Consider the following 27,376-nt stretch of genomic DNA (forward strand, 5'->3'; position numbering starts at 1 on the left):
GGCAGCAGAGGTGGAACATGCTCCTTGCGAACGCGATACAAGACGTGGAACAGGTTGGTAACGTTCTCCTTATCATACAGCGAGGACAGCGGTGCTCTGTAGAGATGTTTAAAGTACTAAAGTGGACGTTTGTGTTTCTAACCAAAGTAGTATTTACCTCACCCTCCGTAACTCGAAAAACAAGTTAAAACTGTACAAAAGCAGCAGAACATCAGAGGTACTCGCAGGTTTCAGCTCACAGAGCTGTTTAATTTCCAGCACCCAGTGTTTAAACTGCAAACAGAAGCTCCTCACTGTGCTCCTCAGCCTGGGGGGGGGGTTCCTGCTGGAAACCCACCGAGTGCTGCTGTGCGGATGGATTTAGGGAGTAATTTGTCATCTCTGGGCACACTCCGAAGGAGGGAAGAGTCTGCTGGTCACTGGAGTGCCAGCAAATGGATGTTGTTCCGTGTACGTGGCAGCAATACCCAGTGGAGGGAAATGCCTTCTAGGGAATGGCTGGGCAGCACTTCCCAAGGGCCAGCGTCCCAAATCGTATTCCCAGTGTGGTGTCACCACACTGCTGAAGGGATTGAATCTGCATATTGGGAACAAGGACCTCTCAAGGACTCCAGATTTACCGTAACATCATAAACCAGGGAGCATCTTGAGTTCCTGGGCTGTATCCCCAGAGCGGGAGCGGGTTGAGGGAGAGGATTCTGCCCCTCTGCTGTGCTCTGGTGAGAAGTACCCAAAAGGCAAATCACATGAAGACAGTGACACGAATACTTTCCATCAATACTTCAAACTAATTACCTTCAACATCCTCGGCGCTGAATGACTTGCGCTCATTAACTCACGGACTGCGCCACAGGCACTTCACGCAGAAGCAGAACTCGGCTTCAAGATGCTGTTTGGAGCTCCACAGACCAGCGCCAGTTCATCGCCGGGCGGTGAATTCAGCAGCACCAGGACGGATCATTACACGTGGTGGGGGAAAAACTTTGTGCTGACAAGTCCAATTAATATTTCTACGATACAAAGTGATTTAGAGAGAGAAGGAGAGAATTCTATATTCAAACACTGCTCAATACTGAGGTCAAAGGACCAAGCTCATGCATTAACTTACGTACGATGAACCAGAAGCAGCAGTGATGAGAGCTCGTAAAAAAATTGGCAAGCGTAAAATGGAATGACTTTTACAAGAAGGTGCTGAAAGAATAGGATGTTAAATGAAGATACAGGGTTACCTACAATAAAATTGATCACTTGGGATCACTGCTGAAGGCTAAATTCCAATCGTCAGTGGCAACTGGCTCTTAAGACCAACTCCGAGCCAGCTGCAAGGGTACCACATGGTGGGGTGCAGCCCCACTCACCTTGCTGGAACAACACACCCCAAGGCAGCACTGAGTAACAACACTGACTGATAAAGGTGCTTTGCAGGGACATAAAATGCCAGTGACAGGTTTTCACCAATTCCCTCTCAGTTTATCACCTGAATATTACATGTTTTATCTAAAAATAGAATTTATCACCTGTTGGTACATGGCATTTAACTCAATTGATCAAATATGTTATTTCTAAGAAAGCACTGATGGACTTGCATGAGTTCTTTCAATTAATTTTATTGAGTAGCCAAATCTGATAAATTAGCACAGATAAAATAAGCATTTGCATGTGTTACAAATGACTTTTTACAGGAATAAAACAGTGAAAATTACAAACTGTAAAAAGGAGGACAAGTAAATCCTGTCTCAGATTCAGAAGGGGGAAGATTTATCACTTCATACTGAAGATCATATGTTTGAGTTCAGAAAACAAAGATTTAATATTACAGTATCATACACTACTTTACAAAATTAAATTTACTATAAGGATTACATCCGTAATAGTAAACAGAACCTTAAAATCACATTTAATGGTCCCTTACTTAACAGCCATTCTGTTTCTTTAATTAAATTCTGTTAAGAAATTAATTCTAAGTAAAAGTGAATCATTCTAGTTATTGCAACACAGTCTATGTGGACTCAGACTCAAATATATTAAATTAAAAATGAGAATGAAAGCAAAGTAAAATGGATGGTAAAAATGTTGGCTGAACACTAATGTGTCAAATACAGATAGAGTTTAAAAAGAAGTCTTCAACTAGAAAAATAGAGAACATTTGCAGTGGTAGAGTTGTCGTGCTGAGATCTTAACTACCAGAGCCACTCTTGCCTGTTTTGGCAGTTCATCTTCAGTGTCCTCATTTTTCAGTTGTAGGTGAAAACAACAAATCATAAGCAGTTTCTGTGTTCATCTGTCCTGCACTGCCCCTACAGCAATACAGGGTGACCCAGCAGGCTTTCCCACTGTGAGGGAATACACTGACAGAGCTCAACACTGCATTTCTTCCAAAGCAAAGAGGATTCGAACTGGTTCATCTGATTCTTGCCATGTTTTGCTGTGTAAAACTGAGGGACTCTAATTCAAAGCTGTTAATTGCCACCAAGACTGACAGCTTTAGCCACTAGTCTGGTGTGCGTAAAGCAACGAAGCCATCTCCAACATTTATGTCTTAAAAAATAAAAGTAAGGGCTATAGTAGCAAAATACAGTCACAGTAAGAGACAGACTTTGGGGGGTGCTGTTAAGAAGCAAGGATGATTTTCAACATCCGAGTGATAATATACCCAAACCACAAGTTTTAAGTCATAACCTATGCAAGTGCACAGCTTCCATTTATGACTTAAACAAAGAGACGCCTTTCCCCCAGCAAAAAAGTTAAATCAGACTGAAAACTTAAGAACCTCTTCACTATGACTTAGAAACTGTGCAATTCTCTGACAAGCTGTTCAAGTAAATATGCTCCTGTTTGAAGGGAGACAGCAGAAAGGGAAGCTTCAATTGATTCTCTAAGTCTTTTCATGCTACCTTAGACATTGGTCTGAAATTCAGCTTCTTGTGCTCAAATGACAAGAAGAACTTCCCTAAAGGAACTCCTCCCCTGAAGTAAGGCAACTGCTGACAACTACGTGTAGCTACAGCCTGAAATGGCAGCAAATGATTACCTACCATGTCCTTGGACATCTGTATCACAAATGTAAGTTAACTAACCTCATCACAGCGCATGTTTGGCCACTTACAAGCATTGCTACCTATTCAAGTTACTTGCCCCAGGAAGTAGGTTTTGCAAGTCCTTTTTCACAAACAAAAAAAGCAAACCAAGATTTTCCATATCAAATGCTTCCACAGGCATTGGGATACAGTAACTTAAATACTCTTTATGTTGGTAGCTATCAATGATAGCTAATCTCCACCACAGAACAATGATCAATGCAGTCTTAAAATGGTTTCAGTATTTCTGTATATAAATTTTCACTTCAAGGCCAATGTCACCTTCCGTCTGGAGCTCTGGCAGGGATCTGAGAGTATCTTTAAAGCTCTTATTGGGTGCACCCTGTCTTTGGACCTGGGCTCATTACACAGCTGCAGTAAAAAGAAAAATAAACTGAAAACTTCAAGTGTGTCTCAGACCATCAACTAATCTGCAATGTAAAATATTTTTGTCTTTGGAAAAAGAATGTCTGTTTGAATTTTAACCTCAAAATATTCAATGTTGTCTTAAAACATTGGGTTTGAAATGCTGTCACACAAACTTGCTTCAGAAACACACTAGATTCGAGGGGCTGAACATTCAGATAATGTAAACAAGAGCCCAAAGTCTACTAAACATAAGCCAAAAGGTCTGAGAGAACCTGCCTTGCCCTTCCCCTCCCGCCCCATTCACAAACTGAAATGACAACTGTTCCTTTCACTGAAGAAAAACATCTGCCACCTATGTCCACTTTTGCTGCTATCTCAGCCACTGACTTTAAGATGCTCTCATACAGGACCCGCTCCTCCCCACTCTTTTTTAATTAGAATACTGACTTATTAAAAGCTTTATCAAACTCAGCCACCTTGTCCAGGTTAAGCTCACCTTTAGTCCTGTTAGCCACAATCCCTGCATTCTACACTTCATAAGCATTTGTTCATTTCACAATGAACAGTTGTTTCATTGCTACTTTAAGTTTGAACACCGAGATGCTCTGTCTGTAATCACTGGATGCGCTTACAACAATTTCCCTGCAAATCATGACCAGTATTGTGAGGTTTTGTATCTAGCAGCAAAAAAAAAACAAAACAAAAAGAAAAAGGCAAAGAGTTACAGAAATATACATTTTGAACAACAAAGAACTCTTTATTTTACAAAATGTATTTCACCTTTTCAGTATTGCCTTTGTAAATATACTTCATGCTGCAACTACTTACAGTAAAAACATGATTTGCAGCAAATTAAAGGTGCTCAACCAGTTCCAACAGTTTGATTTTGTTTTTTTCTTAAGGTACAATATTATGTAGTTGCACATTTGATTCTCAGATGTGGTCCTTTATTTGCTTTAGTTTGTTGAAATCACAGTGAGAACTTCTCATCAACTGCCTCAGGCCACAGATTTAATGAAGATATTACAAGCACAATCGTTCTTTACTGCAAAATCTTTCCTTAAAGAAGTGAGCCAAAGGTTAGTGTTTCATTTATTCACTTGCTGCTGTATATGAAGGAGGAATTCATAGTATGATAAGGCTGATTCTGTTCTGTCTTCAATCATATTTTGCAGAAAACTTGATTTCAATGGACTGTCATCCCTTAAAAATGAAAATATAAGTGTTTGAGTGAAATAAACATGTGCCAAGATCACCAGTGCAATGCATTCGTAAAGTTACAGCTCGAGTGGGAAAGCTATTTCAAGAGCTTAAGGACATATGAAAAGAGCCTCTCAAATACCCTTGTCATTAATCCTAACAAGTGCACTTACAGCATTCACTTCATTATCTGACATTAAGTCAAGATTGTTCTGTGACATTTAGTCTTTTTCAGTCTGTGGCAATTCAAACTGGAGTCAACTCAGAACAAGTCATGTCCGTTGTCCAATCTGTTAGGCACAGCATGCACCATTTAAAACTTCCATTAAGAAAGTCCAGTATATGATACTGAAATACGTATTAAAAGAAACCTAAAGAAGCAGAAATACTGTTAAAAAAAATACTTACTTTATTATATATAGTATAGGGAAGAAAGGTCTCTGTTCTCTCAGCCAAGAAATGAAAGCTATTGTTCTGATGGATTCAGCAGTGTCTAGTTCTGGGAGATGTGTCTAAGAGGCAAAAGGAATCATTAGTACATAGAGGACAGGTTTCATAAGAACAGTGAAAGGACTCTCTCCATACTGAGTATAAAGGAAACCCAGACAGATACATTTTGTCTAGTATCATTTGAAAGGGCTTGAGACAGTCAAGCGCACTAAACTAGTACAGCAATATAGTAAACAGCAATTAGCTGTCAGAAGTGATGACTGAGCTGTGATCAATACCTGTTGCAGACACCAAAGGATTTCCCACTCACCCACTGTGCTTACTATTGGCAAGTGTTCTCAGACTGCTCCCACAAGTCTGAGAAACTTACTCACTGCCAGCCTCTTCTTAACTGTGCTTTCCTGGGAATAGCTATAAAGGTTTAGCCTGGAGAAACTCCAAGAGAGTTAACAGCAATTACTTCTTTTCCTGAATCTGGATTTATAGTGAATAATAACTAAAGGGCTAATATTTGAACTGTGGTATTTAAGTTTTCATGAAACTAATATTCTGGTGGCACTATTCCTGATGTATAGCAAGAAAAGCACGTACCATGTTCTGCGGTATTGAGCCATAATTGGGAACTCCAAGGACTTGGCTGATAAAGCTCTGCCCGCAGTTCTTCCCAATCCACAGAAACATTACCTGAAAGATACCCAGTGATAACAACATTAATCCAACACAAACCCACACCTCAGCAGTCTCCTCCACAGTCTGAGGCCTCAGAAAGAATGTGTCAAGTAAAATCCCCAACCACCACCCAACTTACAGAGCCAGCATCCATAAGGTAAGCACCATCCCTGCTCAACTTCTCCACTGACAGCTGGAGAAGGGGTGGCTGAGGTATAGTTCTGTCATTTATGTTAAGAGCCCCCTGAAGGAAAAGGCAGAAAGAAAAACAGTGGTTCACATCTTGAGGCATTGAAACAGGCACAAGAAGAGAAGGTTAAATAAGAATAGGACGTATTACACTGAATATGAAGCTATACCCTTTTTCTCAGTTCAAGTCATACTTTGAGTGCATAGTTTATTAGCAAGTCTCTTCATGATTTATTTAGAGAGGGTGTACTTCAACTTAAGGTTACTCTAGGACAGGAGCATCAGATTTGTGATGTACAAAAGATGTGATTTCTAAAAATACTCAGGCTCTTACATAGATATTCACTGTTCACAGAACTACTTTGATATTTTACAATAGAGGAAGCCACACAAGGACAAAAAGTTAAAGCATCTTATACTGTCTTTATGTACATGTGATTTATAGTGAAAAGACAATGATAGGGGACAAAAAGTGGAATAATTGAGGAGAAACCTTCCCCATCCATCCATAGCCAGAGCACAGCCTCTCTCCAGAACTCATCAGCCCAGTCCCAAATAACCAATGGTAAGATTTTTAGCACCAATTTACTTTCACATCATCCAAGTCTTTGGCATCAGACAAACAGACCGTGTAGTGATGCAGACACTCACCTCATCTGTGAGGTTATCGACTCTGTACAGGCTGGGATGTGTCATGAGCATGAGGTAAACAAGGGGCTGGTTCTTCACTTGACACATGGTAAAAATGCGTTCATCTAAACGAGTGCTCGTCCCGGTTTGAAACGCTTTCTGTGAACAATCAGGCATTTCATTTGACCATTAAAGCAAAGAGAGATAAGCAGGAACTTAGCACACCCTCTATTGTTCATATATAACTTATTTAAGTCTTAGAGATGAGCCATAAGTATTTTCTCCTGGATATGATATTTTAGCACTGCTATTTTACGTCTCCATAGTCCTTTCAAGTGTTTCACATACAGATCATACAGCTCTCCTTATTGCCATTGCTGGGTTCTAGAATCAACCATGACCTTGCACCACCAATCTTTTCTAGTGAGCACTACAGCTGAGATGAAAGTATCTTTGGAATATGTCTCTTAACACACACCTCAAAAGTGCTACTTGATGGAATTTAGAAGCATAAATATTGGAGCAGTTTACAATTGGCTTCTACATATGGACTGTTTGGTAATTCTGGATTTACAATAGAATCGTAGAATAGTTTGGGTTGGAAAGGACCTTAAGATCATCTAGTTCCAACTCCCCTGCAATGAGCAGGGACACCACACACTAAACTATGGCGCCCAGGGCGCTGTCCAGCCTGGCCTTGAACACTGCCAGGGATGGAGCATTCACAGCTTCCTTGGGCAACCTATTCCAGTGCCTCACCACCCTCACTGTGAAGAACTTCTTCCTTAGATCTAACCTAAACTTCCCCAGTTTAAGTTTAAAGCCATTCCCCCTTGTCCTACCACTAGAGTCCCTAATGAAGAGTCCCTCCCCAGCATCCTTGTAGGCCCCCTTCAGATATTGGAAGGCTGCTCTGAGGTCTCCACGCAGTCTTCCCTTCTCCAGGCTGAACAGCCCCAACTTTCTCAGCCTGTCTTCATATGGGAGGTGCTCCAGTCCTCTTATCATCCCCGTGGCCCTCCTCTGGACTTGCTCCAGCAGCTCCAAGATACAGTGCTACATGTTGGGACAAAAAAGTCCCGAACAGCTATAACTGAAACAAGGGCTCGCTCCTCCCTCTTCACTGGGTCAGACACTTACAAAGTCTTCTACATGAAGAAGTTCAAATATCAGTATGAACATGCTGCTTAATTCCTTATCAAGGGGCATGAATCAGAAAATTCTCTCTAGAACAGAAAGCTAGCATGTCCAACACTTAAAATGACCTTGAGTACCAGTTCAGGGAAATCCAATCAAAAACTACTTACATTGAGCAAATATTGTGAAAGGCTTTAAACCTTTTGCAAGAACAGGCAGCCAGCTGCCTCTCTGCCAGCCAGCTCTCTTGCTATCCACACTGAACTGCTGTGCAGGTCTACACTGCCAGAAACGCACAAGAATTATTACTGAACACACACTCTATCAGTGCCACGTTCCCTAACCTAATCAGTCTTTAATAGTTTCCTATTCCATTGCTTAAAACATTTATGCCATTGGTTTTATGCACACTTCTAAGCTCCTGCTTCTCAACTAGATCACTCTCCATAATGATAATCTTTAAACATCTCTATCCCCTATTGCCTTCTGCACGTAAGAGTAATGCCCTCTGTCCATTACTGTGATGTATTTGCTCCATAAAAATCTCCAAATCCCTCCATTTTTCATAACATAACAGAGTCCAATGTAAAAACACATGTTCGCCACCTGTAAAATCATAAGTTATCTACCCAGGCCTGAGAAACAATTAAATAGGCTTCGTTCTACATTGGCCTTTCAAGTCATTGAATTCTGGACTGCAGAGAAATGGAATTGTTATCTTGAGAAAGGCTGGTTCTATTAAATGATCTAAACCAAGCAACTTCCCAGTTTTGAGTCCTACAAAAATACAGAAAGAGAAGACACATGCTATTTTGTACACCAAAGAAATGTCCCGTTACTTCAGGTTGACATCAGTCATCCAGGATGCCAAACAATTATCCTCTTGCACAGCTTCCTTTCAACTCTTACCTGTTTTAGGAGTGCCAGTACATAAAGTGGGAAGAGCCGCAGTGAGGAGGGGGCTGTGAGACCAGGCTGTTGGATGCTCAGGACTGCTGAGCGATAAGCAGATAAAGAGTCTATCACTGCATTGACCAGAGCATCCCGAGCATCGCTCAATGTAGCGGAGACCGACCGGTCCACAGCTAAAAAGAGAGTACAGAGCTCACATAAGAGGCTTTCCTCCCTTGGTAGGAATAGTCACATGTGTTGTCTCTTCTCATTTTAACATGTACTTCCATGCATCTTCATAAGCTTTAATACACCATTGAGGAAGTCAAGACAAGTGATTCAGGAAAAAAAGCCAGGGATAATGCATCAGACTAAGACTAAGTACAGGTGACTACATCCAGCTATACTGACACCTTGCCTAAGCCAAGCATTACAAGTAACCCCCCCCCCCTTAAGTTTGCAACTTAAAAAGCACTCTTAGAACGAGAATCTTTTCTTTTAATGTTACTTCCCAGAGGATTACTGCTCAGAGCTGTAGGGATATCATCCCTACATATCCAAACATGCTTACCCATATTGGCTAAGAGCCCTGTAATGGCTTGTACATCTGCTCCTAGGTAGACATCGCTCAGTGTTGTTACAACAGGTAAACACATAGTGTGGACACGAATTCGTCTTTCACCTGTAAGAAAAGAAAACTGTTGTCTCCACACATAACTTTTGTTTTATGAAATGATAAAACAAACACCACTGATTACTCAATAGCAACAAAACCCTAAGATTTAATCTAATGTATCATACAAGTGGTGAAACAGGCCATTTCCAGTAGCTTTTAAATACAGCTAATTTTCAGTTTCTGGGTTACATTTGCCTATTTTCAGACCAGAACTAAGTTTTCCAGGAAACTTCTTGGTCTGGAAGAAGCAATAACATCACCAACATGCTGGAACACATCACAGCTGTGATCTTGATATTAGATAAAATAGTTTGTGTAAGTTACTGCAGCTGATAAATAGACACAAAGAGACTCATTTGAGTACTGTACTGCTGATGCAGCTAATGCTGCCTGTGTATCTTACCTTTGCTGGATGTGTACAGGAGAGCTGACTGAAAGGAAACAACCTGCATATCAGTAAGACTCTCTTCTACTGACATTTGCACAGCATATCCTGCATCTGGGTTCACGTTGGGTAATGACAACAAGTCTGTAGATCGTACGAAGAAGTTCCCATGGAAAGTGTGAATGGAGAGACCTACAAGATAAGCATTGTACTGAGTCAACTTATGTTCATAGTTGTGAAGTACAGACACCATTTAACACAGCTGCCATAGATGGCTCTGTAGCAGAATATAAAGATCCTTCTCAATGAACTAAAGTATCTTCAGGAAAGGTAAATATCCCAGACAAGACAACTAATCCATAGAATCCACAAAGCCTAGCAGAAAGCAGAAATTTGGAAGTCAAATCAATGCAGGATAGTATTAAGTCTCTAGACTACAAAAGAACTCCCTTGTTTAAACAGCAGTCCAACAAAATCTCCAGTTTTAACCACTGTAAAATGGAACCTGGATGCCAGTAAAGATGCTGCAAATGCAATTTTTAATAACTGGTCTGATTCCTGGTACTGAATCTTTTCTAATCTTTGTCTTTTAACCATTTAAGCTTACATAGTAGCTAACATTCCCCTCAACACTTTCCCAAATCACAGCAAACACCCGTTTCCCCTCTCCCCTCCCCAGTCCAAAAAAATTGTGTTCAAACCTTTGGTGCATCTTATCCTCATGACAGCCTCAAACCCAATCTTTCTAGTTAAATATCGTTTCAGTTCCTTTTGCAACTTCTCCACCTGGACAGGGTTGTGTTTATGGTGGTAAGACTGGTAGTAGTAGACACTACCTGCAGAATACCTCGATATACAACCTGAAACAAAACCAACACGCATTGGCAGAGTGCAGACAGTTGCTGCTGTGGTTTTTAAATATACCAGTTGAACGCATTATTCCCTTTAATTATTAAACTGTTCACACCCACAAATAGCTCTTACATGGTTACAGACCTACTTTCAAAGACAGGTGTAACACAACTATATGTATTTAAGGAGTTTCAGGTATGAAATAATTCTCCATTGACCTGAAATTACAGGTACTTTGTCACTTGAAAGTTGGGTTAAATGGAGAAAAGAAAAGAATTCAAATGCTAATGAAAGTTACTCTAAAGATGTTTGCACTGATGGTTCAAAGGCATAAAAGGAGGAAAGTATTTCAGCCACTTATACGAGGATCACAAGAATCCTGGCTCACTAAAGGAGAATATGAAAACAGCTAGGTTGAATCAGGAAAGATTGAAGGATTACATTCTATTCACTGTCACTGCTCATCAAGGATTAATTTGCATCTTATCACATTAGATTAATTCAAATCAGGTTCATGTACTAAATATTAATGTAGACGCTATGTATTTGCCAAAAGTACAAGAGTTACACACCCCAGAACAGCTTAATATTACTCACCTAGAGAAGCCAAGTCCGAATATTGTCCACTAAGAAGAAATAGATCCACTGCAACCTGTTGCCCTGAGCAGTCCAAGGCTAACTTCTTGTAAAAGTCAGTCGATGGTGTCAGATGTATGTCCTGTTAATACAGTGGAGTATTACAAAATTCAAAGGAAATGCAAACAGATTAACACGTTTATTGCCTCTTTTCAGGGACACTAATAATTGATTCTCCATCACTGTTTCCAGTGATATCATGAAAAAAAATATCCAATCATTAACCCATGCTTACAGTGCTTGGGTTTGGTTATTTTTGTTCTTTCCACTTCTTTAACAAAGGAAGGTTAGCACAAACAGAGAACCACAACATTAACCCAGAACAGGCAATTCCAGAACCACCTACACGTACAGAAGAGGGCAATCATTCCTCAACCTTTTTGCTTTCCTCACCTTTGCAGTTGCTCTTTGGTTTGGCTCTTCTCGTGACTTCAGCGCTCCCATTCCCACAGATGGAAGCTGTGTCTGGAAGACAGAGATTCTACCTCCGGTGGGGGACATCAGTTTAAAGGCAGCCTGTAATGCAGGCCCCAGGGCACTGTGAGTTTCCAGGGACTTCGTAAACATCTGTGGCAAGGCCTTCAACAGATCTTGAATTAGCTACAATTGAGAAGACAAAAGTATTAATAGCAGGAGCCTTTGGAGTTTTCTTCTTTATAGAGCTGATTGCTGGACGTGCATCAACATGCATTAACACATCTAATATTAAGGTAGTGAAGAAAAAGCCCTAGCAGAATTCAAGTACTGTCTTGTCTCACGGTGGCAAAAGTTTACAGTCACACAGATAAAAAACCTCTTCCTTCCACCTCAAACTTTGCATTTAAACTGTAGGTGTTATAGTGCATTAAGTAACACAGAAATTTCCAAGCATATCCCAAACTATGTGAAAGTCACTAGTTAGTTAAGTTAGTTCTTACCTCTTTGTTTTCATTTAAATTTACTAGTAAGTTTTCTGGCATTGGTATAAATACATCTGGAAGGGAAACAAACAAAACTATTTAAGTTACTTTTTAAAAACACATCAAACTTCCCCCAAATGTATTTGGCAACCATTACACCTATTGAAGAAAGAATACAGTATCAGTGTGTAAACCCATTTACACATCATTAGGTAGATTTCTTCTTTTCCCATAGGGAATATCTAACCCTATTAGATTAGCAATCGACAGGACTGAAGGATAATCAAGATTATTATGTAAAAATGCACAGCAAAGACTTCCTAGTGTTCATTCTGCCTTGCCCTGTAACACACAGTGAAAAGTGACTTGAAGGTAAAGGCAGAAGAACAAGTACTAAGCATCAGTCACCACAGAATCTATAGTTATTTACCAAGCACCAGGATTTGGGATCACAAGAGAAATCCACATAACTGTACCCATTAAAGTGGAGGTTAGAAGGCTGTCTTCAATGTTTTAATTCATGAACAGCCACAGCATTCTCACACATCAGGGGCTTCATAAACACACAGACATACACTACTTGTAAAACCATTACTGGCAAGACTCACGAGCTGGTCTATAAGCTTCCACCAGGTGTATTTTTTTAAAGGCTAAGTCAAACCCAGCAGCTTTAGTAGATACAAATCACAGGATTTATTTCTGCATACCTTCAATATCTGAAACTATAAGCATCTGAGGCTGAGAGAGACCTTCCTGAAGACTGTAGAAATGGATTGTGCTGTCAAACGTTATGAAGCCTATTTTTGTTCTAGTGTTCCCAGGAAGCCTGAAAATGAGACATATGGTGTTCAGGAAGATGGAATTTCATTTCTGCAGGCTTGTTTTTTTTTTTAAGCCATGCACTGCACCTCTCCGTGGTTGTTACCAAGTAGTTAGCTTTACAGCTGACTGCAACAGCTTGGCTCAGTCAGTTGGGAGCAGAAAAGGAGCTCATAGCAGAGTTGCCTAGCACACACTTAAGGATTTTTTAAGAGGGTAATAAGAAATGGAAGAAAAGGAAGAAACAAGCTGCAAAATACCAAGCAGCATTTAGATGAGTTCAAACAGCATGTATTTTATTAAAAATGTAGTAGATGTATGCATTCCTTTCAGCAGATCCTTACCTACATTTTTGCTTCTAAAAAATACATTCTAAAGGCGTCATAAACATGCTATTTGTTCCTTTTGGGGATTGGTGAAGCAAATAGGAAAGAGCCAGATTGAGTAACAAGCCTCAAAATTACCTTTTATACCAGTGCCGCTGTGATGGGAAAAAGACTACAGCTTTACCCTATGTTTTAATATAACACTGGCCATTGCTAGCCAATGCTAGGACATTTCTCTCCTACACAGGCAGTACTGGCACATTGGTGCCTACCACACATTTCATAAGAGGATCAAAAATAGTAGATTCCAAGATACTTACAAGTCAAGATTGTCTAACAACGTCTGGCAGACTGTATTCAAGTATCCTGTCTCTATTGCATTATGAGAGACATCGAACACAAAGAGGTACACGGGTGGTTGAGGTGGACGTAGCTGAGGAAAGAAAAGGTTACCTTCAGTTTGCAAGCTTACATTTATTAGATGGGGTTTATTCATTCCACTACAAGTTTAAACTCTTAAAACAGTGCACAGATGACAGCTACACCTTCTGAATGCATTTGTCGCTTACTGGGTAATCTAGAAGCACAATTTTCTTCCAGAAAACCCCAAAACACCTACATTCTAAATACAGAAGAACTTTGACATCGTAATTGTTTAGAAATGAAGAACTATCTGAAGTTCTTCCCAAGAGTTCTCAGATACACTCCTTGAGGCTGGAACTGTTCTACGGAGCTGGAAAGCATTCCCAATAACAAGGCTCTTTCTGACTTCCCTCTGGAAATAAAACAACTAAAAGTAAATAAAGCCTTACCATGTATTCGGATGGAGCCATAAACTCAATAGTAGCATTCTGGACTTCAGGTCTTTTATGAGGTTCTCCATAAACTCTTGTCACAGGATTATACATGAATTCTTCAGGAACTATGCAGATAAGGTTAGATATTATTACTTCACGCTAGTATTAGCTGGGCTGCATTTTAAACCAAAGACATCAACTCTTCTGTGCCTGCTGGGCAATGCTTCTTGGAGAACTATGCTAGGCAGGGCAGCTACTTTGTCACCTGCTAGGGTGGGAAACCACATCACACTTACTGTGCTTCATCAGTGACACCCTGTCTTTGCCCATGGGAAACACTTCTCATGCCTCACAGCCTCAGTGTGACTGACAACAACCCCTCATACTCATGGCCAACAATATGACAGTCTCAAAGGCCAAGGTGAGCAAGGCTGACCTTAACCATTCAAAGCAACAAGCACATTTAATACCTACCATCATTCACTCTATAGCACAGATTGCATTTCCACCTCCTTTGGTCTAGAAAGCTGACAAAAGGGTTAATGTATGTCCGGCAGGAACGGCATCTCACAATAGTACTTGAAGTGACCACTGGCAATTGCTGGAAAAGAAAAGCTTCCTGTTTTAAGGCATTACCACACTGCAGCTATTCATCTATGATTACATTATCTACACTGTGCTTCTTGCTTAGCTAGTCAAAGCAGACTTGTTGAAGAAAGAAGGATTTCTGCAACCTCACAGCACCCCTACAATTCCTCAATAAGATGACTGGCTGGAACTGAGCTCTAACCTATTCAACTGTGCAACTTCTCAAGCCTCTCGAGTCTTGAGTTTTACACTGATGGCTTAAGACCAAGTCCTACACCCAATACAGAACAAAAAAAATCAGAAAAAATATCCCACATAACTGAAAAATCATTTAAATCGTGGAAAATAACAATGTTTAAGAGAGACCTTGCTAAATTCACGAAGTCTCCTGGCTATGTGAGGACATCCAAACCCCTTTCACTCTGTTAATTCTTAATTAACCTTAGAATTAGTGCTAGGTTTGGTACAGGAAATCAATAACTACAACTGCTATGTGACAAGATAAAGCTATCTAAGCCATTAGATGTGCTGCCTTGTGTCACAGTCCTAGTGTTGTGCTGGCTCTAAGCTGCTGGGTTTTTTTTGATTAAGAAGTGAGGCTTGAAAGGTTAAAAATGGTAGGGAGAAAAAATTAAGAAACATTACAATGATCTGCCTGGAGCAGGGAAATGTCAGTTGCCAAGGGAATTTTTCTGCTCTTCTTTTATAGTTCAGTGTCCAGCTCTGGACTCTAGGGAAGGCACAGTTGAGATTTCAGCATTTAAAGGTTTGAATATTTGTCATACCGATAAGTCTTTGAAAGGATGAAGCAGGAGCCCCAGAGGAAGTTTGGCTTTATTCAGTAAGGCCTGAGTTTGAGGAATGTTAGTCAGGGTACAGCGGAACAACCTACATGGAGGACAAAGGGTTATTTTCAGAGGCTTTCAGATAATAAAAAATGATGATTTCAGTAGTACAGAGCATCCTTTATAGTTTTCTAGAGCTGGTAATGGTGAATTTCCATTTCCAGATACAGGATCTTCTCCAGCTCTGTCAAATCATTCTGGTTTAGTCTTAGCTTGACCCACAGGATGTGCTTTTGAGTTCTTAGTTTATACACACACTCTCTAAACAAAACTAAATGTCAGTCATTCAAGTCAAAGTTAAGCCTAACAATGTTCAAAGTTACACCAAGCCCTTATATACCATGTTAATTTGGGATACCATTCTGAGGTGTCCTTATACACAAATCTGAACCCGTGAAGTTTAAAAAGTTGTCTTAAAACTTAACGACTATAAGCAGAGACTTCAGAACTCAGTGGTTTCCACAAGCGCAGATGTGCACAGCACTTTTGCAACTCCAGTTCAGCTTGTTTGTATGAGCAACTTCACAAAGTTGCTGTTATTTCCTTTATCTATCATAAAAAGCCTTGCAAAGCAGGAGTACCTGGTTATACACAGCTTGGCTGGCCTCCTCAGAGAGATGACTTGAATAAGCAACTGCCACCCTCTTGTTTGACATTCCATTTACTCCATTGTTTAAAAGGTTACTATCAATACAGAGGTCACTCATGTTTCTGCATTGTCAATCTTGTTGGTGTACCTCACTCAGGTGAGTTAACTCCTATTTTATATCTTTTCTGAGTTATGCTCATTGCCAGCTATATTGTAAAGTTTTTGTACTGTACCAATCTATCACTGCCTTGCAAAAAACATTTTAACTCATACCTTCTCCACACAATGCTCAGTTTAAACCATTTCCCACCTTCATCTTAACACAGCAAAGCCCATTTTCAGTGTTTTCTACTTGAAGAGCTATGTTTACCAATAGGAATTTGATGAATTATAGCAAATGGATGATCTTACTCAGGATTACAGTTGAGCTTCTGGATGTCCTCATGCAAGTTTGGGACTGGAGCCTTCAAGAGGGTTGTAGGAAGAATATTTCTTTCTTGAAGAAGATTCACAGGTCTTAATCCTTCTTGCTGTAGACTCAGGGCACCCATAGATGCGCTTAAGTGATTAGTGCCCAGGGCAGGCTAGAGTCAAATAGAATTCCAGAAATTAACACCAGTTATTTAAATCATGGAATAGTTTGTGTTGGGACCTTAAAGCTCCTCCAGCTCCAACCCCTGCCCCGGGCAGGGACACCTTCCACTAGAGCAGGTTGCTCCAAACCCCTGCATCCAACCTGGCCTTGAACACTGCCAGGGATGGGGCAGCCACAGCTTCTCTGGGCACCCTGTGCCAGCGCCTCAGCACCCTCACAGGGAATAACTTGAGATCTCAGCTCAATCTCTGCCCTGGCAGTTTAAAGCCACTCCCCCTTGTCCTATCACTATATGCCCTTGTAAAAAGTCCCTCTCCAGACTTTTTGTCAGCCCCTTTAGGTATTGGAAGACTGTTGTTAGGTCTCCACAGAGCCTTCTCTTCTCCAGGCTGAACAAGCCCAGTGAACGAAGCCCACAGTCAATTTAAATAGCAAACTTATTTCCCTTTCTTATTTTTGTCTCTTTTGTTTCCATATTAACTGCCATTATATTACAATGATGTAAACAGTGTTTGTTACATAAACTTGGCATTTAACACAGTGGAGGTAAAAATCAACATAGAGTTGCTACAAGCTCTGGAACTTCAGAGGCTCAGCTGGTCAGTTCACTTCGAAAGTTCAGGAAAAGCCCAAATACTTCAGCTAACACTGGCAACCCAAGGGAGGAAAACCATGCCAAAAGCAGCTGAATATTTTTGAGAGAAACACTCTGAACAGATTCAAGGATAGAACACTTCAGAAGGAGCTGGCACACAGCTTTTCCAAACTGGTGCCAAGGCATCAGCAAAAGCACTTCTTTTGGGCTGCGTCTGTCATCTTGAACAACCAGCACCCCACAGATGCACAACACACACCAATTGCCACCTTTTCTTCACGCCACTGGTAGTACCAAGATGAAAACCAGACAACCTTTACCTGGTGGAAATGTTTTGATCCATCTGGATACTGCAAAGCAGATGCCTGCATTCCTGGTGCTCCGGGTGCAGAAGTATTTTGGTAGCCTGGAGGTAAGGCAGGGTAAGAATACCCAACACTTCTGTTCATCTTAACATTTGGGGGTGCAGGAGAAGGATGTGGAGTTGCTAGAGGCAGAGCAGATAAATACTTAAGATCAATTGCTGAAAAACCACAGCTTGCTCAATTCTTTAATACAGCAGAAGGGCTTTTGGTGGTGTTTACTTTCTAAGTGGAAACAACTACCACTGCTGTCAGTTTTGCAAGGTGCTCTTTACTGCTTTTCCATACTTACAGGAGAAGATGTGGTACTTGTCAAAGCTTGAAATTTCATATTTAGTTTCAAGACAGACATGGAACCAAGTACATGTGTTTGTACATAAATGCCTAAACTCCTATCTTTCACAGGCTCTTAAACGTTACGTAGTAGTAACTATTTTTACTCCCAAAGCCTTACCTGTGAGGCCACCACCTTCCAGTGCATCGTAGCTGTTCTGCACCGCAGCCCCATCGCTGGCAGCAGATGTAGCATCACCTATTAAAGACAATCCCAGTAAAAATTTTCACAAGCTACTAATTGTTCTGAGGTAACTGCAGTGAAATCCTACTTGCTGGATGAATATTAAGACTAGGATTAGTTTGGATCTACTTTGCTTCTGCCCCAGGACAAAACTGTATTAAACATACATCTTGCCCTCTTCCTCACACACACTTCCTCTGGTGACGTGACCTCAACAGAGGACTTCCATAAAACACCACAATCTTTCTTTAAGGAGAACAAAAGTCCCTGTATCTCTGGTTGAATGATCTTTTAAGATTACTTCAGGTGAGGTATTCACTGTAACTTCCAAGCTGATACACTTGCCTGGGGACAGGGGACACTTCCTCCTCATCAGAGGAAGTGTCAGTAGGCTTGCTGCAGTTTTCAAAGGACCCTGGAATTCAGGTGCCAAGTTCCCTTAAGAGATTTTCCCTCTGATAATTCACAGGAACACCAAATTCCCTTCACTTACACGCTTAGTCCAGTACTGCTCACAGCAAACACCAACAGTTCTGATATGGTCACGTACCGGTCAAGATACAAATTCCAGCAGAGATAAGAAAAACCTTGAAATGGAGGGAATGCTCCCAAAGGACAGCTATTTGTAAGTTAGCTATGCCTAAATATATGAAAACAACTACCTATTGCTAAGGAGAAGCAGGTACTCAATTTTTATTATCATTGAAATCTTCAAACATGCCCCAATGAAAGGAACTTATATTAAACATTGAATCTTGCTAGTATGCACCAGTCAACCTACTTCACAGACTAAACATTTCTATCTCCCGAGGGCCTTGGAAATGTTTCTTTTCATTATGAAGAAAAGACTTTCTAACCAAAGCAGTTTCTAACGCATCTCATATGTTCAAAACTAAGCTAAATCTGAACATACTATTCTTGTACTCACACAGCCACCACATACAAGAAAGTGTCAATCTGAACATGCAAAGAACCAACAGCTTTGACAGAACAAACTATGTATGTAAAAATAAAACTGCCAACTACCACATGGCCCATCTTAGGGCACTAAATGCAAGGCAACTGCAGGCCTTTTTGATACAGAGCTCTTACACAATGGTGTATTTGTGCAGGGCCCACAGCAAACAGAGAAAAGTCAGATACATGTCTTCAACAGCTGACACTTTACAGCCTCTAGTAACTACCTTCCAAAAATGAACCAATCCAAGATATGTGCTTCAGTGATTTTACACAGAAGAGAAGAATCAGGTACAACTACAAGGAATTGCAGGATCCATGTTTTAGCTCTCCTTGCAGAATAAAATGATACAGGAAGCTATACACAGATAAAATTACACTGTATTAGTATCAATTTTACTACCTGAGTCTCTAATAGAACAGTGTGGTTGACTTCAAAGGTTGCACACTAGAGCAAGTTGCTATGTCCAAATTCAACAAAGAGCACATTATTTCTTACCTTCTCGACTTGCAGCTGAGTTTAGCAGCGACTGTGTATTAGGAGGTCCTGCTGCCAGTGCTGATGGCCTAATTAAAGGTGGGCCACCAACTGGTGGAGGTCCTAAGGGTGGCCTTGAAGGCGGGTGGAGTGGAGTTAAAGGCTGAGTCACTGGTGCAGGGGCAGGTCCTGTAAAGAGATTCATTTTTAGGAAGAGTTTAACCCACATGAGGAAGTCATAGAAGCTTTGTTACCAAAACACAGACTGAACTCTAGATACGCTTCTTATTCATATGATAAACCGCACGAGATACATGAATCCTGATATGCATGGAGAAGGTTTCACAACTTCAGATTGTTTCTGTCACACTTTTCACATACTGGGTTCCTGTAGCTATTATCCATGATCTCTTTCAGCTTTTTGTTGCTGTTAAGAACTTCAGAGTTAGAGAGAGCATCCCAATTCTATTACTAAGGCTAGACTTTATAAAGTTATAGTACAGCCCCATACGAACAAATCAACAAGGGTCTAAAACCAGATTCCTTTTGACAGGATGCTCATCTTCCACTTCAATAATCCGATACAAAACAGCAACGTCCACATTCTATAGTTCCTCAAATTACTTGGGAAAAAGATTTCACTTGGGAAAGCGTCAGCAATTTGCAGTTTGAATAACCATGCTGTGTGAGTGTGAGGTGTTTTGCTCTGGAATGTTTAACCTCCATGATAAAAGTCACAGGAAAGTTTTTAATTGCTTCTATTTTAAAATTCTAGGCCTTTCTCCAGCCAAGACGTTTAGAAACCCAATTGCTTTTCCTCCCTTCAAGCAATACCAAACCCTAAAAGCGCTTCCACCCCTTTGTTCCCTTTTATTCCAGAGGCCAGTTTAACTGCCCTTTAACTCCAGGAAGGCACCAATGTGTTTTAATATAAAAGTTAGCCTTTCAAAAGATAAGGCCAAATTGTCCAGTGTTGCCACGTCTCAACGTGGTACAGAAGCTCATAAGCTCAACAGGATCAAAAAGCCACCACACAAAATATGCAACTTCATGAGCCTGCACAGTATGAAGGATTTAAGGAAGAAGGGAAAGAATAAAAGGAAGGGGGTGTGTGTGGAAAAAATCATATCCAGTGATCTGTTTGTTCATTTGTATGTGATACTGCAAAGCTAATTAATAATGGCTACATGCAGGCAACACTATCACAGAACTTGGAAGAGATTCTGCATCTAAGAGGCTGCCCATAGTTGGCCGTGCAGGCAGGGAGCTGGCAGACCTTTGTGCTGAGAATGAGTGTGATCACCAAACGAGCTAAACTCCTTCTAAAAGTTATCATTGCTCTACAAAAACCTGCCAGGGGAGTTGCTCGGGAGGATTCCCCATCGAATGGATATAGAAATTCTCTCATTCCAAACACTTGCTCACATTTCAAATGCCACTTCCCAGCGTTTTCCTCACTAACTGCAAAGTACTAATTGTTTGTGCCAATAAACTGCTAGCAGCAGTTTCATAAACTCTGTGAGCGTAAGATAGTTTGAACGTCATAACAGAATGAGTCAGGCCTGGAACACAGAACTAGCATCAAGGAAAAGCTCTAGTGAGGCTAAACCACAAGAAAAAAATATTTGCTTGAACATCTAAAATATTTCTGTGTCTAACTCCTGTTTGCAGGCTCAGTTAGAAATCCTCTGCAACAACAAACAGCAGCTTAGAAAGAGAAACCCCAGTATCGACTGTGTTTCCACAATAATCACAACTTGCACAACGGAGCTGGTTAGTGTTAGGAAAGCTGCTCACCACTTCATAGAGCAGCCCAGGAGCAGCAGGAAGGGAAGTCTCACACTTTCAGAGGTCTTTCTAAAGACTGACCATTATTATTAGTTAGTGAGAATCACAGGTTTGGAGGAAGGAAGCTTCCCATTGAACTGGGCTCTATTTCAGTGGCACAGAATTGCTTTTCAGTTTTCCTTCCAGGCTGTGCTCAGGCTGTTTGCATCAACCTGACTGAGGCTGTTGAGAGAACTCTCTCAATCAAGTGATTAACAGAAAGGCCAACAAGTTTTAAACTGCAAAAGACCACACTCACTGAACAGGACCACAGTGTTCAACCAGGAAGTCCTCAAGTCCCCACTCGACTGAAGCATGCACCCCACGGAACGGTGAAGGTCACAAAAACAGCATTACCCACTCACAGCCTCCCAAAACCATGAGACCATTCAGGAGTTACCTGCTGCAGCCAACTGAAATGCATGACCTGTACACAGAACCTCCATTTCTAATCCAAAGGAAACCACCCCTGTATCTGTGATGTGTGTTTGCTCAAAATGCTCTGCTTTGACAACCTCATTCCACAGGCAAAATGTTGCTGTGGGGTCAATTCTTCTTTTAAAAGGACACTGAGAAAGGGACATTGGTCAAATACCAGAAGGTTATGGTTACCTGGCTTCATGTAGCTGTTCTGAAGCGGGGGACCTCCTGGAGAAGCAGCATATTGATAACTTCCTGGAGGATTTGTATTTCCTGATAATGATAACGGTGGCTGAGGTGACCCTGTCCCCGTCACATGAGCCAAATGGCTTGTTTGAGACCCAGGGGGCTGGCCTGTGGGAGCCTGGCTGTACTGCCAGTTTGAAAGCACTGGTGGGGTAGCTCCCGGAGGAAAGCTACCAGCAGATGATACAGCAGCTGAGTTTTGCAATGGAGGCAGCAGCACTTGTGGAGCAGGACCTGTCTGTTGTACTGGTGACCCGGAGAAAGGTGCCACTGGTGGTCTGTTGAGAGTCTGCCCAGGTCCTTGGTAACTGTTTAATTGAGAAACATTCTGAGAGCCACTATAGTTATACTGTCCCAAAGATGGATGCGGAGGAACCTTCGCCGGTGTCTGATGGGAATACGATCCTGGAACTGAAGGGCTGTATCCCTGGCCATCCGGTGAATGCATCAGCTGATTCTGAACAGGACCTGGAAGAGAACAAACTACAAACCCTTTAGAGAGTCAGTGTTGGGTGTCGCTTCTGAAAATAAGAGTTGATCCCGGGAATCTCTTTCCTGGGGATTTTATTAGTCTCCAAGCCATTTTTATGTTGGATTTTTTTAACAATCAGGTGTGACACTGCTTCAGGGGACATGAATTTGGTAGTATTTTGCTATCAATGCTTAGATCAGTGTTTTGCTTTACAGTAGCCTCACAATCACTCAGCATTCCAGTGCCTGGGCACAATCCCTCCTCCTGGACTAAAACTCACACACGGTACTATTTCTATCCTCAGGAACACCCAAACCCAAGCCTACCAAAGAGGAGAGCTCTCCCACACAGCTGGCAGCAGTACAGGCGAGCAGACCGAAAGCAGAAGCATCCATTGCATCACAACTGTTTCACTTGACGAATGACACCAACTTAAACTTCAGCTTACCACAAAGACACGAAGAGCCAGTTTCAGCATAGGTCACCAGGGTGCAGCTCAAGTGACAGAGGTAATCTATGGAAGTTTCTGCAGTTAATTTTAGTAAGAGAACTAACTATTCATACACATGCCGCCCATGTGAGCAGCCAGCTGGTCAGGAACATGGAACAAAGGGTAGTTTCATCATTAAATAAATCACCAATCAGGAAAAAATGGTGCTTTATGTATTTGTGGGTTGGTAGAGCTGAACTAAGTCTTAATCATTTGAAGAAAACATTGAAAAAAGGTTAGCAACTGTCCAAACGGTAAACAAGAGCATCATCAGATTTCTGCTTCACCCAGAAACAGAAAGAGACAGAATACCATGAGATTTCCAGCATGACAAGGGCTCCATCAAGAAAATCACTGCTACAGGTTGTTCATAACACTGACACAAAACGCACATTCTGAAGGGAGGCTATGCATTTTCAAGAGAAATCCTTAGCAGAATACACCAGATAACACATGCCACAGCCAGCCACGACTCCCTGAAAAGTACTAAAACACTTTCCAGTGTTGGATCACTTATTGTAGCCAGTCACACCGGGGCTCCCCTCACCCCCTGAGCACACAGTCTGGATACCAGAGACATTCCACATACACAGTTAAACATCTGAAAGCAGAGAAGATCCTCTTCATGGTTTAGAGATACAATTCTTTTCTTTGCCACCCTGTACTATTTTCCAGGGTGCCCAGAGAAGCTGTGGCTGCCCCATCCCTGGCAGTGTTCAAGGCCAGGTTGGACACAGGGGCTTGGAGCAACCTGCTCTAGTGGAAGGTGTCCCTGCCCGTGGCAGGGGGTTGGGACTGGGTGACCCTTAAGGTCCCTTCCAACACCAACCACTCTACAATTCTATGATATATATTTATCTTATATATTTACCATATGAGTACTGAGAACAGCTGCCACCAGAATGAATTCATTGAACTTCATTTAACTTTAAAACAAAGACAACTGGTTCCCTACTGAAACATTCTAGTTACGTTTCAAAAGGTGTGAAAGTTCACATTTCCAAAGGAAAGTAACTCTGAACTTGGGCACTTCTGACAATAACTAAAACTAACCACAGCATACATCGAAATACTTCACTAGGACAAACACAGCATTGGTCATTCAGCTCCTAATTTCCTAGAAAGCCTTAGGCTGTGGGCCACAAACAGCTGTTACTGCACTGAATATCACAGCTATCCACACTCACTACATTGCCAAAGCGGACGTACAGTGATCTCATCCCCACTGCCTCTGTTATTTGTGTGTAAAACAGTCCACACCATATTATTCTCCACTCATTAATCTCAATATGTCACTTACCATTCACAGTTAGGTGATCCAGTTATACCCAACTGCCCTTATAACACTGCTTGTAAATCTTAGTAATTAATAATTCCCTAAAATCAATGGTGTCTAAACAAAAAGCTTGCAGACAAAAACGCTAACAATTGATCCACCTTCCAAAACTGCCCTGCATTGTACCAGATGGTTTCAACAATCGATTTGCAATGCCCATTGTAAATGAAAACTTGCTAACCCTAAGAATGAAGAATTCCTATGTGATGCCATGCCTCCTGACTGCAGCAGCATGTACATTGATATAAGATTACTATAAGCTCTAAGAAAAATACACAACAAATACAAATTAAGGTCATAACTTGATTGTTCACCTTCAAGCATGACTCTCTAGCCCAGGCAGGAATCGGTGTACTTGCACTGCTGTCTTATGCACTGTTTTCCCTGCTTGAGGGATAAGTTTGAGGACAAAGCAAGGGAAGTGAGGTGAAATCCAAAACTGACTTATTTTCTATGCTTTAAATATCAAATCCACCACAGCACAATGTTCCAAATTCCAATTTTTAATGTCAGAAGCTCAACAAAAAGTCTTGATAGCCTGCGTGCAGTTCATGTTTCCAAAACAATTCTGCATAAAGCTGCCAACAAAACTAAAGCAGCAGCACTGAGAAGCACAAACCCTCTCCAAGGGGCTTCACAGTGCACAACAACATCACAGGACTTGCCGATTTGCTGCTGGCAGGTACCCATCTTGCCCTGGCCTCTTCAGTCAGAGAACATACAGGCTCTTCAGCTTTCCCCAAATGCTGCTGCTGGTTTTCTGTGCTGTTCTGTGAAGCCAAAACCCAACCAGGAATTCAGTGTTGACTGGAGCTGGATACCGGCATGGACACCAGCAAAACAACTGACACTCGGAGACCAGAGATGAGTTAGTAATAGAAGAAAGGCCATGGAATTAACAGCAGAAGATGCCTCCACAGGAGCACAAGGTCATTTAATGTTTCTAGGAGACCAGGAATGGCACCAGAATGCATTTGAAGGTTGCCTGATGTCTTTATAAAATGAGGGGTCAAACTATTAGCAAGGGAGGCTGGGATTCATGTTGTATTTACTGCCACAGTGTCACTTCCTCCAAGCCAGTTCTTTAGTATCTCACCAGCCACAACCTCTCCAACCTCCAGGGAGATGGAAGGATAAAACAGACAGAAAAGCTACATCCCAACTGAACTGCCACGGGATCTGCCACCACCAGCACCCACTTCAGCTGACCCTGACCCACTTGCTTTCCAACCCAACAGCTCCTGAAGCATCTCTGACCTTGAAGTGCCATGAAGTGAGGAGAGGAAAAGAGTCCCTAAAATAATTGTTTCTCCTTCTTGTTTGCGCTTCAGGTCTGTTAACTGGAGAGCAAATTAGTAACCTTCAGTTAAACAAATACAGAATAGTGGTCCTATTAAAAGAAACCACGGATGAAATAGAGGAAGGCTGCTGCTAAGCAACCCAATGCTCCGTGCTGAACTATTTCCCAGTCAGCACACGGTGCTGCTGTGACAATTTACTGCCTTCACAGACACGCGAGCTCAGGGAGGCACCTGCACGCAGTAAAGCGAGCAGCAAGTGGAAGGGAAGAGCTGACAGCTGTAGAACGATTCATCATCCTGCTGACAGCTCCCTGCGAGTGCCCCCAGAGCACTCTCAGTACCCTCCAGACTGTTATAAAAAGCTTTGTTTTTACTGTAAAGGTCAAGGATGGCAGCACCTCCTCAACGTGTGTTTTAAACAATGCTAAGAACAGTCTATGCTTGAATAATCTCATTTATTCAAAAGCCAGCAACCCAAATCTTCTCTCTCACACACCACCACAACAGCTTAATTTTATTCTGTTGTATTTGCCTAACTCTGAATTTCAGTTCTTTATTTTTCATACACCTGACGGCCGGGCAGCCTGAAATTCCTCCTCCTCCAACTGCCTCTCCAGAACTTCCATTATGTGCTTAATCCAACTACAGGGAAATCAGCAAACATAAAGCAATGTCAGTCAGAAAATCATCCTACTTCATTACTCCATTTTACTCTGTGCTTTGTACACTCTCCACGTAGACAAGAAGCTCTCCAGAAAAGAGGCTCTCTCCAGCCTGTGCTCATACACTTCCCACTTTCCTGACCCCATACACCACGACACAACTCTTTGTGGAATGTCATTCTGCAGATGACTTTGATGAAAACAAGCTGCAAAGGAGGAGGGGGAAGGCAACTCAAAGCCTTTAATTACTCATGCACAAGGCAGAAAAATCAGAAGATCTCATTAGAACTGAATTGCTTATGATGCAGCCCAGCTACTCAAATGCAGACGTGTGTAATTAAGGAGCCAAGGACAGAGAATGCTGGCTGGGTATGGGAAATCAGGAAACACTTCCAACAGCACTGATTTCCACACAGGCACAGAAGACAGATACGGAAACAAGGCTTGCCCTGTGCTTCTTTGCTCCTGGCTTTAAAAGCTGGATTGTGAGTAGTTCAGTGTCACCTTCAAAAGATGTATTTTGAGGGGAAGAAACTTCAGTATCTCATTTTAAAAATCACCACAGAACTCCAGCTTGGAAGGGACCTCAGGGAGCATCTGGTCCAACCTTCCTGTGCAAAACATGACCTAGACCAGATGTCCCAGGGCCCTGTCCAGCCAAACCTTAACAGTGTCCAACACTGGGGAAACCACCACTTCCTTAGGGAGATTACTCCAATGGCTGGTTGTTCTCGTGGGGAAATTCCTTCCTGTAATGTCCAAGCGGAATCTCCCCAGGAGTAACTTGTGCCTCTCACCCCTCATCTTTTCCATTGTAAAGATATACTTTGAGGACAAGACAGTGGTCAAAGACTTTCCTGGGTCGCAGCTCGCTCATGGAACAGGATGATATCGGTCCTACACCACCGACAAGACAGACCTCGGCTGCGCCGCGCCCAGTGATAACCACAGTGCCACATGTACAGCTCCGTTCCAAAGGGCCCGAGGCTGTGGCCCCGGCTGTGTCACGGCCTCCAGGAGCGCCCGGTGCGGCCCGTCACCGGCTCGCCTCGGCTCTCCAAAAGGCGCTTCTGCCGGTTCACACGCGGAAATAG

General features: G+C 41.8%; 1 protein-coding gene across 1 annotated transcript; it reads right to left on the reverse strand.

Annotated features, from left to right (window-relative positions):
* Positions 1 to 4,159: 4,159 nt before the first annotated feature.
* SEC24A (SEC24 family member A) lies at positions 4,160 to 26,184 on the reverse strand. Its single transcript, XM_010021331.1, has 23 exons — positions 26,144 to 26,184; positions 21,968 to 22,491; positions 19,550 to 19,717; positions 18,031 to 18,108; positions 17,535 to 17,701; positions 16,436 to 16,608; positions 15,376 to 15,478; positions 14,477 to 14,603; positions 14,018 to 14,127; positions 13,526 to 13,638; positions 12,768 to 12,886; positions 12,079 to 12,134; positions 11,555 to 11,761; positions 11,123 to 11,243; positions 10,375 to 10,533; positions 9,692 to 9,865; positions 9,184 to 9,294; positions 8,631 to 8,806; positions 6,606 to 6,743; positions 5,905 to 6,009; positions 5,688 to 5,780; positions 5,055 to 5,158; positions 4,160 to 4,649 (listed from the first exon to the last, which is right to left on the reverse strand). Exons 1-23 carry the CDS (start codon positions 26,182 to 26,184, stop codon positions 4,535 to 4,537), a joined length of 3,282 nt encoding a protein of 1,093 aa, XP_010019633.1. The 3' UTR covers positions 4,160 to 4,534.
* Between the last annotated feature and the right edge of the window lie 1,192 nt (positions 26,185 to 27,376).

The sequence above is a fragment of the Nestor notabilis genome, unplaced genomic scaffold (genome assembly GCF_000696875.1).
Source record: "Nestor notabilis isolate BGI_N333 unplaced genomic scaffold, ASM69687v1 scaffold8609, whole genome shotgun sequence".
Taxonomy (NCBI): domain Eukaryota; kingdom Metazoa; phylum Chordata; class Aves; order Psittaciformes; family Psittacidae; genus Nestor; species Nestor notabilis.